The 12,435-nt window shown below is 39.7% G+C and overlaps 1 protein-coding gene across 2 annotated transcripts in view; it reads right to left on the bottom strand.

Moving 5' to 3' along the window:
- The window catches only part of LOC110001551 (actin-binding LIM protein 3), a 47,897-nt gene that overhangs the window by 32,596 nt on the left and 2,866 nt on the right, over positions 1-12,435 (bottom strand). For both annotated transcript variants that reach the window (XR_010668699.1, XM_065963226.1), the window contains exon 2: positions 11,241-11,408. Coding sequence is in view for 1 of the 2 variants with exons in the window: in XM_065963226.1 (XP_065819298.1) it covers positions 11,241-11,408 (168 nt within the window). In the remaining variant the exon portion in view is untranslated. The remainder of the gene's footprint in view (positions 1-11,240; positions 11,409-12,435) is intronic.

The following is a 12,435-nucleotide window of genomic DNA, read 5'->3' as shown; positions in this document are numbered from 1 at the left end:
TCCTTTTGACCTCTAAAGGGTTAATACTGTAATCTGGTTTTGAGGATTAGAGGAGTCACGTCTAATCTGTTAAATTATACAGTATGTTATGTTGCTCTGTGAACACAAAGGCATGTACATAGAGAATCTGTGTACCTCCATACAAAGCAGGTCTTGTCAACGCGAATCTGCATGAACTGTTCACACATAATAAACACATTAACATGTATTTATGGAGGCTGTGTTGGGGGATAGATGCATGTCCAGGCAAAGAGACACGTGGGGCACACACTTTATCTACTGACAACATGATGTATGGCTTTTATTTATTTAGCAAATGCAAAGTCCCTCAGCCAAATGATTGCTTGAGGTCCAGCTGTGCTGGGGGTGAGGGGGCCGCCGATAAGCAGGATGGTTAGACTGTCTGAAAGCAGCTGAATGACTTTCTGCTCCAGCTATCAGAAGCAGGAGGCTTACTGTGGCCCCCCTCCGCTTTGTTTAAGGGATTTTCTTTTTTTTTAAAAGCTATTTTTAGTCACAACACATGACTATGACAGGAATATAGAGCCAATAACAACAAGATTGGAGTTAATTGAAAACAAATGACATGTTTTTGAGATTTACTGAGTAAAAAAAGCCCTCAAATTTTCATTAAAATTAACTGGAATATCCCCTACGATTAGAGTCTTAGATTTGCAAGAAATTAAGAGAAAAAAAATATTTTATTAAATCCCAAGTAAATGCACAAAATAAGTACATTTTTTTCTCATGAAACATTACTATTTCTATCACCTAATATTTCCTTCCTTTGCTGGCTGCCTCATTTGTCTTTCCCAACTTGGCCCTAAAACACCATTGTTCTTTTACACTTATTATGCCACCCCTATAAAGAAATTGTATCCTGAAGTCCCCAAAATGAATTAACTCACTGCTAGTAATTGTCAGTACCATATTCTATCTTTTCACCTCTGAAACATGCAGGATCTGATGACACTCTGATATTACCTGTAGGGTACAGGCCAGGCCCGTGGACTTGCAGCACCGTGATACAATCTAGATGTATTTGAAGTAAGACATCTGAATGGAAGCCAACCGATCGAGATATCTGACTGTGAATTGAAAGTCTCGCCTTTAATTAAGCTAATGGCTCTAAACCCAGATGAGTGAATGGATCCAATCTGATCTGAGCTGGCATGTTAAGTGGCTCAGACAGAGAGAGAGAGAGAGAGAGAGAGAAGGAGGAGAAAGACAGAGAGAGAAGGAGGAGAGAGAGAGGAGAGCGACTGAGCGATAGACGGGAGGAGAGAGAAAGACAGAAAAAGCGAGAGAGAGAGAAGGAGAGAGAAAGACATAGAGATAGACGGGGAGGAGAGAGAGAGAGAGAGAGAGGAGATGCTCCAGAGCAGTCTAGCTGCCTAATGTATGTGTTTATTTACTGTAAATTCCCATTACAAAATATAATGTTCTAATATTATGCAGGGCTTCAGATTGCACTGGGAACAATTGAAGATTTCAAGACGGAAACCGCTGTGATTACATAAACCATATTGCTGTTAAACAACTAACTCTGTTGCCAAAGGCAACATCATTAAAAACAGAGCAGGCAGACTGTTACACAGAGGCCATGTAGGTTTCATTGTATTGTATCTTCTAACAGTAGACTAATCAGCTAAGTACTACTACTTAAGACAAACAGGGTTTGAGAAAATAAAGAGGCGAGAGAGAGAGAGAGAGATAGAGAGAGAGAGAGAGAGAGAGAGAGAGAGAGAGCAACTACAAAGCAGTAAATAAAGAGTCACACATAAAGAAAATTATTTTTCCTTCAACTATTTAGAACTGTTGAACTTTATGAACAGAAAAAGGAAACCAGTGTTAATAAATCAGGGGCCATATTCATAAAGCTGCCAGAGACAAAATTCTAAGAAATTCTTAAAATCATGACGTTTTCTAAGAAATTGCCCCTTTACATTAGTTATGTATACAAGAGATATGTAAATATGTATGAGGGTTAGGGTTAGGGTAAAGATCGAAGAAATGTTCCCAAAACCTTGAATGACAGGGAATTAATTATACACTACAGATAGGATCATGTTTGTGGTAGATCGCATTAGAGTTTGGGTCTGTCGCAGTTTTCAATCAGCAGAGTGATCACACAGTTACAGGGCTGTCACAGGCTCATTATTTACATTACATTAAGTACTAATATAACCAACATACTTAACAAACAAGAGTAAATAAATACAAGTAATGGCATTGAAGAGGCTGCTGCACAAGTGGGCATTTGTTTTTAATATTTTGTAGTAAGTGATCGTTTGCTCTTACTGACATTGTTCCCTTTTTTCTAGATCCTTGCTTGTGTTACTTACTCTCTGATGTACGTCGCTTTGGATAACAGCATCTGCTAAGTGAATTGTAGAATTGTAGAATTGTAGAATAGTAAGTTTACAATTTCTTCAACAGATTTTACAAAAAAAATGTTCATAATAACACAACCAATGACTAGATTCATCTGATTAGGCCGATCAATTTTAGTCTTTCTATGCCCATTATCATTAAGTGAGAATCTTTACTTTTTTCTTCCCCTTTTTTTGTTGCAACTAATGACAGTATTTGAAAGAATGTTTCATATAGCAGCAGGATCAACCAGGCCTCCTCACTAAGATGGAAGCTAATATCCCTTTTTGTTTTTTGCTCACAGTTTCTCTGAGGATGTTCCCGCTGTACACCACTCCTAGGACTCCTACTCGCAATGTTTAATGTAAGTTACTGAGACTATTCTCAGAATGTTTGTGAATAAAAGTCAAGTGTGAAGTGCACTGGTGTCTGATGACCCACTCCCCTGCACAGCCGCGTTCTGAATCAGCCACAGCTTTCTGACAGACTTTGCAGAGAGACCTGTAAATATAGCAGCACAGCAGTTGAGCCAGTTTAGGATTTTCTATCCCCAACTCAGATAAGCAAGCCTTTATTTCTTCATGCAACTGATCGTATGGCTACTCAAACAGGATTGACTTTCCATTTTATAACATAAGTGTTTGCTTGCTTTCAACAGAAATGCAGCATACCACTGAAAAATATATCAAAATGATTTTCCAACACAGACTAAAAGTTTTTGTTGTTTCTAAGGTCAATTTCATTTTTGTCTTTAAACTGCAAGTTGTTTTTTTTTTCAAAATTTAATTTGAAGTCAATTTATTCAAACAAGAAAGAAAAACTAGGACATCACCCTCAAACACAAGAAACTCTGTCTTTTTACAGTTTATTTTCTCTGTCTCCTTTGCCTCTGAAATCATATTCTTCTCATGGCAAAGCTGCTGTCGCACAACTTTAAAATGCCAACCTGACCTTTATCAGTCGGCTTGAGAGTAAAGCTGTTCATGCTGGAAGACTTCCATGTTCTGTATGTGCTGAATACACAATGCATGAATACAAACACATGTATGTGATGTTTGTTGTTGTAAACGTATGTTTCATAAGCATGCCATTCATTTTTATCTCAGCAAGTGGGCTTCAGAAATCTCTTTAGTTATTTCTTTTTAAGATTATATCTGAATAAAGACTTGTTTATGTCTTACAGTGGACAGAGTCAGGCACTGGGGAGAGAGAGTGGGGAATGACATTTTGGAAAGGAGCCACCCTGCTGACAGCATGCACATTTTCATCACAATCTAAATGAAAAGCTGTTAAGATCAGAGGAAAACAGGAAAGAGAGGGAGCTGTTGAGGCTTGGCCTCCTCAGAGACCTCTGGTATATTTTGATTTCAGATCACTGGCTATTTTCAAACACTGTCCACACAAACCAAGAACCATGCGTGAACATTTAAACTGGATGTTTGTTCATGTTATTTATCCTTTCATCAATCTTTTAGGATACAATACATACATCCATCCAACAAGCACAGTTCTGACAGAATTGTTAATGTGACTTTGCTGTTTCGATGGCAAGTGTTAATGCTTTTTTACTGGTGATTTATTAGACTGGTATTTTGGCAATGCGAACCCAACGTTTGAGAGATTATAATGTCTGTCAGTCAGCCATTTTGGTCCTGACTTAAGTATTTCAACAAGTGTCGGATGGATTGTCATAACAACTTGTACACACATTCATGGTTCCCAGAGGATGCAACCTGCTGACTTTGATGAATACCGTGAGGGTGACCTTTGTAGCTTCATGTAAAAATGAATGAATGTGAAATGAATGACAGTGAAATTCAAAAGAGTGAAAAAAAACCAAAGGCACTCTTTAAAAAAAATAAAAGTAAAAGGCCTTTTTCACCCTGAAGAAGGCTGTTTGTGTCGTTACTCCAGGGTTTTTACACAATAGATTTTTTTTCAGCATATCTATGATGTAATAACCAATCAAAGATCAACATTTGGATCAAAAAATGTCTCGTACAATAATTCCAATTATAATAATAAACAATAAAATAATGACATAATAATGTATAATTCCTAATTAGCATGTTTTAGCATATTTACAGGGCAATTTAATATTATTCTTGATAATGCATGATAATCTTCGGCATTGACATGAGCATATCCATAGAGCAACAAAAACCTGTTTCATGCTCTCTACCAAAAAACATATATCTCTATGATGAGCAACTTAGATGTAAATTCATCCATTAAATCTTATAACTTGTTAGTACTTTCACTGAAAGTGTAGATGAGTGTGGCTGAGCCAAAATAATTTCATTACGCTTTCATTTTTGAGATTTACAGTGTAATTATAATAGTAGAAGCAGAAAAGGCCACTGCAGAGAATTCCCAGAATCTAAATGAGGTTGTGCCTCTCTGCTGCCATCCATTATCCCCCTCTGTCACATGACATTTCAGTCTTTCGGGGACAGTCAGGACAAATCTTCCTGTCGCTGCTTGAACCTGCTGACAGAAGCTTAATTTCCCAAACAGCCAAAAGTCAGTCAGCTCCACAGAATTCCAGCCAAGAAAGACCTCATGACCCCACATGACCTGAACACCCCCCCCCACCCCACCCCACCCCACCCCACCCCAACCCCACCTGTTGCCCCATGCTGGGGGTTTACTAGGGATGATCCCAGTTCTGTGAGTTGAATCAGCACAGGCACGTTCAGAGACAGCAGCAACCTCTACACAGAGTTTAAGTTCTCATGTAAGCACCAGTAATTAAGATCATCATTGATCAATAAAATACACACACATTCTAACCACCATGAGAGATGTTTTCTTCATTTTATGATGGAACACATAATTCAGGAAACTATACTTTTTCGAGACAGAAGAACAACCGTATAGTGAGCCATCATGGCAGCGCAATAGTTTACACTGTTGCGGGATGGGAGGAGATAAAGACATGAGAGTTAAGCTTATGAGGAGGTTTTATTTTGTGAAGATTTTATCAACCCTGTGGACAATAATACATGTTGTTTTCTGTCTTTTTTTTGGTGTTGTGTTTTTTTGTTTCTGCACAACCCCTCCCAAAAAGTGAAGGGAAAAATATTGGCATGGCTGCAGAACAGTTCATGAGCTCTGCCTCCTCCATGGGTCAGACTATAAAATCAAAAATACAGCTCAAATTGTTTTTTTCTCAAACCAGTTTCTTATCTTTATATTTGGTCCTTATCAGGCTGTTTAATGGGAAAGTGTTGTGAGATGTCTAGTTTTAAATAGTTATTAGTTCCTAAAAAGAATGGATATAACATCATGATTGACAGCTCTTTGAATCATAAAGGCCTATAGGTGAAAAGGAAATAATTGGAGGTTAGAAGAGAAAGCAAGCAGAAACTAAATTTCAGGTCCGAAAATAGTATTGAAGACAAAAAATATAGGATTTTTTTTCCTTCTTTGATTGTTCCTTATATCTATTTCATTTTTAACTCTGTGCTCCATCAGTTTCCTTCTGTAAGCCTCCTCTGTGACCTTCTTTCTGCACATCAGGGGGGCCGGTTCAGCTGCAGTTCCATGGAGAAACTGAAGTATTTCTTTCTGCATCTGTTAACAGTGATTTGTAGCCTATTAGATTCAAGTGCTCTCCATGTGGACACACATATTACACAAAACTGGCAGAAAGAAAACACAAAATGATTTCTTTGTTTTCTGCCAGAGGCAAAAGAAAAGGGTCAAGGAACTGGAAGAAAAAAAAAAAAGATTCCAAAGGAGGAATGCAAATGAAGATGGATTGAAGATGTTTTCTGGAAGGCCTGATACGCGGGTTGACTCTGTCTCTATCTTTCTAATTTAGCTTTTAGATCTATAAAATAGCATGCACTAAAGTAGACCAAAACACGAGCACACTGACACAAATGTTCATGCAGGGACCCACACAAACAAGAGCGCTGCACGGCTGAGCTGATGCAGCGGTGAAAGCTTCACAGTTTGTCCTTGAAGTCGCTTGTGAAGAAAGAGCCTGGCCATTGTGTATGTACAGCAGAGAGAACACTAATACTGATAAAATGCACTGCTCCCGGTGTGCCTCATACTAAAACACAAACTTGTTTCAAACAAAAGTGGGTCATGCTTTGCAGTGAGCTTCTCAATGTAAGAAGAATCATGAGTCGGTTTTAAATTCCTTTAGCTGTGAAATCTTTTAAAATAAATCAATTTGCTTGTAAGATTGTACATTTTATTTAAATTTAAACTCCACACAAACATTTTTTTGAAAATGTTGGACACACTGCCTTACATGTAAAGCAGCCCTGTGAAATGTTTCACTGGAGAATAAAATAATGTATGGGGTTTTGATTTGGTTCTCTAAAAAACAGATACTGAAAGGTGTCTATACATGGTTGAATAGACTCCTGAAAAAAGGCGAGGAGGGATTGTTTTGGACACGAGGCTAAGGCGAGACGTTGTGAGAAGAGAAGAAAGGCAAGACTGGAGTCAAGGGAGCGATTAGACGAGGAGGGAAAGAGAACGCATCATATGTGAGGAGAAGGAGAAGCAGACAGCGAAGTGAGGAGATGAGGATGTGGAGGATGAGACAGGGGTGGGGGGGGATGGCCCAGGGGAGGTATCAATGAGGCTATCGATCTGTCCATCCAGTGCCCGTCTACCGTCCTGTCACTGTCTTCCTTCATCTATTCATCAACATGGGATGGATTTCTCTGTGTTGCTCCTCTGCATTAGCAAGAGTGTGATCAGGACGGACAGACGGATCAGAGCGAAAGAGAGGTTTGAGGGGAGTGTGTGTGTAGGGGGGTCTTACCAGTCTTACTGGAGGAGGCGTCATTATCAACAGACACATTGGTACAAATACACTACACAATCTGGATGGATTGCTCTGAAAATGGGACTCTAAGTCTAATACTTGAGTTACGGCTAAATATCTGCATACCCAGCAAGACACGGGTCCAACCCTAAAAATAGTGGCATCATTTGTTTTTAAACGAGGCCAAATTCTTGTGTGCTTCATATTTTATGAGAGATTTTATGAGAGCAGATAGATATTATTTGCAGAGCTACATCTGCTCATGACTGATTGGCTTGGTTACAAACAGCATTGGTGTGGCTTTCTTTCATAGCTTATCATCATCTTCCTCTTACCACGACAGTCAGGCCATCAAGCTTCTGAACTCCAATGATGACTGATAATGGGTTTTGATTGTGGTTTTGATGATGGTTTTATGGACGTTTTTAAACATTCTCAGTTTCCTGTTGTTACCTGATGAACTCTTGTATTTATGTATTTAATGTCATTCACAGTATTTGTTGTTTCTATTGTCTGAGTCTATGTGCCTGTGTTTCTGTATGTTTTGTATCTTTTTTTCATTTTGTTCTCACCTGGCTGTGAAACAAATTTCCCCTCAGGGACAATAAAGTTGAAGTTAAAGCTGAAAGTCCCCCATAACGGTTGATGCTGCACCAACCCACCTGTCAATCCCCGGGCAGGAACATTACACAGTTTTCCTGCAGAGAACTATGGCCTATGACTTGAAGGTGCTGACCCTCAACCTAACAGAATCACATCTTGTACAAAAAACAGAGATGACAGTTGGCCACCAAACCTGGTCCATGAAAATCAAAACTGGTGATAAGAAACAGCCATGGTGGAGGGCAAGACGCACCTTATATGATGCACCACTTTGCTCATATAACGACTGGATAGCTAGTAGCAATGGCCCAGGAACTCCATATTCCTACAGTCCCCCCGACAAGACCCCAAGAGACAGGATCTTTGTAGAAGTTGGTGGGCAGTATCGCCTGAAATTCATATCACTGTATTTTCTTTTGCTTATTGTGGTAACAGTATTATTTTTGCACTATTAAAGTATCAAAAGGAATTGTGTAAATGAACACACTTGCAACACAATGACCCCCTTCTTCCCCTAAAAGAAGCCTCGGATACTTGACTAATTTCTTTGATTCTGTGTGTGATTCTTTAGATCAAAGAAAGACGTTTTTATATGTCACTGTTTGTTCATTTGTCAATACATGGCAGCTTGTAACTGAAACTGTGTGGTTTAAAGTTTTGATTCTCTTGCTGAGTTTTGTTAAAGTTCACATAGTATACCTATATACAACAAGGTAAAATGAGTCCCAAGGCTCCCCAAAACATGTCCTTGAAGTTTCTTGCTCAAAATCAACTCATATCCTGTATTTTAGCATACCTATAAACCCCTCTATTTCAGCCCTGCTCTGAACAGGCTGTTTTTGTGCCTATAGCTTTCAATGCAAAATGAGCTGTGTCTGACCACGCCTCTATCTGGAAAGGCTTGGGTGGCGTGGGCTTTATCGCACTATTGTCGCCGTATTGTTTAATGATGAGAAGGCAGACTCGAAGGGCAGAGGAAACACCAAGCTGTGAGAGTGTCAACCACCTGAGGGAGGGGTGATGTTATTAAGGTCAAATCTCCAATCGGCCAGTTTGAGCACACATTTTCGGAAAAGTTGAGAAGGCAAAAGATTACGAGGATGGAATTTCGTTATTATTTGAGGGTTTGCCGACAGGATTAGGACGTAAATTAGTGTCCGAAAACCAGGGTAAAGTGTATTTTGCATAATATGTGACCTTTAAGTGGTTGCTGAAACACCATATTCCCTGAATTGTCTCTTTCCTAATAAAGGTGCTCAAACAACATAATAACAGGGGACAGGGTGAATACCAATTTACCTGATTGTTGTGTCATAATTCACTTTCGTCCTAAACATGGACACACCTTCTGACACGAGGAGAGGTGGTGCCCTTTAATCAGTGAGTGTGTGAGGCTGTGAATGCTGCCTCTCTATTCTAAGCATCAGAGCCAAACGTGCAGAAGACCTGGGGACCGGAACGTTGAGTAATCTGTGTGTGTGCAGTGTGCACTACAACCAAATGTGTGTATTGAGACTGGTGATCAAAAAATCTATGTGCTGGCAGAACTTTACACCCTTGTCAGTATATATACTGTATCTCACAATCCTAAATCATAGGCCTTCTCCAAGCCCACAAAACGTAAAAAAAGATTCTGTTGACTGTTCCATTAGTTGCCTGTGACATTTGGAGGAACCATATTGATCAATTTGTACATATTGTTGCTGGAATGTAAATGACACGGTGTTCAAATGCTTGAGGAGTCTTATATGAAGTTAAGTCCCAGTGCTGTTGTACTTCGTCAGCGCTAAAATTCTTCTTGTCCAATTAAATTACTCAGTCAGAACAAACTGTTGTGTAAGGTACTTCAATCTTGCTCTCTCATCTATCTCACTCTGCTTATCTGTTTCCATTTCTCATTCATCCCAAATCTCCTCTCCTCGCTCTGCAGTCTCAAATAGATGCTCTAACGGGAGATTACACTGTTACAAAACAAGGATGCATTGTAACCCTCTCTGTCATTCAAAGCTACAAACAAAGAACGTGTGACAAGAGAGGGACAGCGAGGGGAAGGGAAAAGAGGAAAAAATAATGAGCCCTTGTACTAAAAGCTAACATTTGATTCCTGACCACTTCATCAGCCGCTAAGCTCTCAGTCCATTATCTAAAAGTCATTAAGCCTACTCTGCAAGATCAGTTGAACATAATAATAAATACTTTTCTTCCATCAATAAATCTAGACAGTGTTATGTCAGAAAGAGTGAGTGCTTCGCTTAAGCCAACAATCAGTGATGATGTTTTTAGAAGCGACTATTTCCGCTTTGGTTATTTTTAAGATCTGCATTAAGGTATTTTCCATAAACAGTAAGACAGTAAGAGCACTCCTCTTTGGTTCTTTGTGGCTGAATGTAGTTAGGTTCCTGGCAGATCCAACAGAGAAACAGTGTTGTTTTGCAGCATACTCGAGACTGTGTGAGTCCAGGCCTGTGAAAGGAGGTTAGCAGGTCTGAGGTCTGACAAGGCGCTGAAAAACCCGCTGACTGCACAGCTAAGCTAGCTGCTGACTCCAGACGTCTATTTGTGTGCTCTGTCCCACCTGCTTACCGGTGGAGCTCAAACATGCAAAGACACACAAATACTCACATATTGCATGTTCTCAAATGTAGTATGTGGAGAAATGCAACTTTACCTTTCCTCTCTGCTTGCCTTTTCCATAAGGAACCCCAACAGTTTTATATACCTTCACTAGAAGAGGAGGGAGCTAGGTTACAAATCATTCTTCTTTATGTGATTAATTTAGATACGTTCTATGAGGATCTAAACGTCTAAGAGGTTTACTGGACAGTGGACAACAATAAAACACAGGATATGAAACAGTATATTTCATATACCTTCCAGTATAAATTTAAATACTAATGCAGATAGCGTACCAAACTGCAAACTGTTCTTTGATGATTGTTGTACAACAACTGCCACAATGGTTGATTACCAGAAATATACTAAATGCTGGGAATTCCTAAGACTTCAAGGCAACATTAACAAAGTGCGCCCTCCGTTTTACCTTCCGTTAAATTTAAAAGATTACATTTTCCTGAGTCTCTAAGTGAGATCCAACAACATGGTTTGGTCCGCATGTGATTCGCAGATCATTCCCTGTATAAATAGGAAGGGCTATGTGTCACATAGCGTTTCTCTTTTATAGAACATTCTTCACTTTTATCCAGGTAAATTTCAGTTTCTATTTCACTAGAGACAAAGCCTGCCACTGATTCAATTGGGCTGGTTCCTTTTTGTCTGAGTACTGGTAATTATTAAATATTTAATTGTGCTAATTGATGTGGGTGGAAACCACAAATGAAACAACGTGTGTGAGTGTGGGAGTCGACAATGGAAGAGGATGTGTGTCATACAGTTTGTGTGCATGTGAGGAGGTGCAGATGTACACTTATACAGGAGATTGTTAGTTTGTGTAGGTGTGCAGAATTGTTTTTACCTTGGCAGGTGAAGCAGTGAACATGGAAGTGTGTACTTTTGACGCGCACCACCTCCCCACGACAAACCTCCCCACAGCGCTCACATACGATGGGCGAATTTCCCCGGCTGGAGAGAGGAGAGCTGCTGTTGTTGTTGTTTCCTCCATAGAGACCTGAATGGTACTGAACTGAGAAGAAGACAAGAGAGGATCAAACACATGTCACTATTGTTTTAAGGCCTCTATTTTTTGTCCTCACTTCAACAGCATTAAAACATCTGATCAAAGTGTGACAGACAGCAGGAACTGCTCTCATAAAAAGACAAGGCATGTGATGCATTTTTTGACAGGAAAGTGCCTTATTGCAGGAACATGTGACAGCTTAACACAATCTCTAATGAATAATGCAAAGAACAACAGTTGCTCAGGTGTGTTATATTTGCAGCTGCTGCTTGTCTTGGCATCTTGCATTCAGATAAGTATTGTAATACATATTTAGTTTAACCGGATAACATTGTGTTATTATTCAATTATGTTTCGTTTTGAACACGATTAATAATTACAAAAAAGACGACTTGCCTCATGAATACAAACCTGTGTACATTTTATTCTATAGTGCTAACTTTTATTTTTTCTCCTTTTTTACCATTTAATAACAAACTAGGAATCCCACTGTTCTGTTTATTGCAACATCTGCATAAGTAAAAAAAAAGAGCTTTGAATTTTTAATATTGAAATAGACAGGATGCAGAACATGACAGACACAAGCGCACACACACATGCACACACACACACACACACAGACACACACACACACACACACACACACACACACACACACACACACACACACACACACACACACACACACACACACAAAACGGAACAGTGGAGCCCTTTTGGGGATTACACCTTCATCCTCGATTATGAAACCGGTCAAATCCCTCTTAGAGACACAAGTCCATTCTTTATGCTCTCTGTCACACCAAACACACACACAGACACACACGCACACGCAGACACACACGCAGACACACACGCAGACACACACGCAGACACACACGCAGACACACACACAGACACACACACAGACACACGCAGACACACACACAGACACACACACAGACACACGCAGACACACACACAGACACACACACAGACACACACACAGACACACACACAGACACACGCAGACACACACGCAGACACACACGCA

This window comes from Labrus bergylta, chromosome 14 (genome assembly GCF_963930695.1).
Source record: "Labrus bergylta chromosome 14, fLabBer1.1, whole genome shotgun sequence".
NCBI classification, from domain to species: Eukaryota; Metazoa; Chordata; class Actinopteri; order Labriformes; family Labridae; genus Labrus; species Labrus bergylta.
This window is presented reverse-complemented; position numbering and strand designations above follow the sequence as displayed.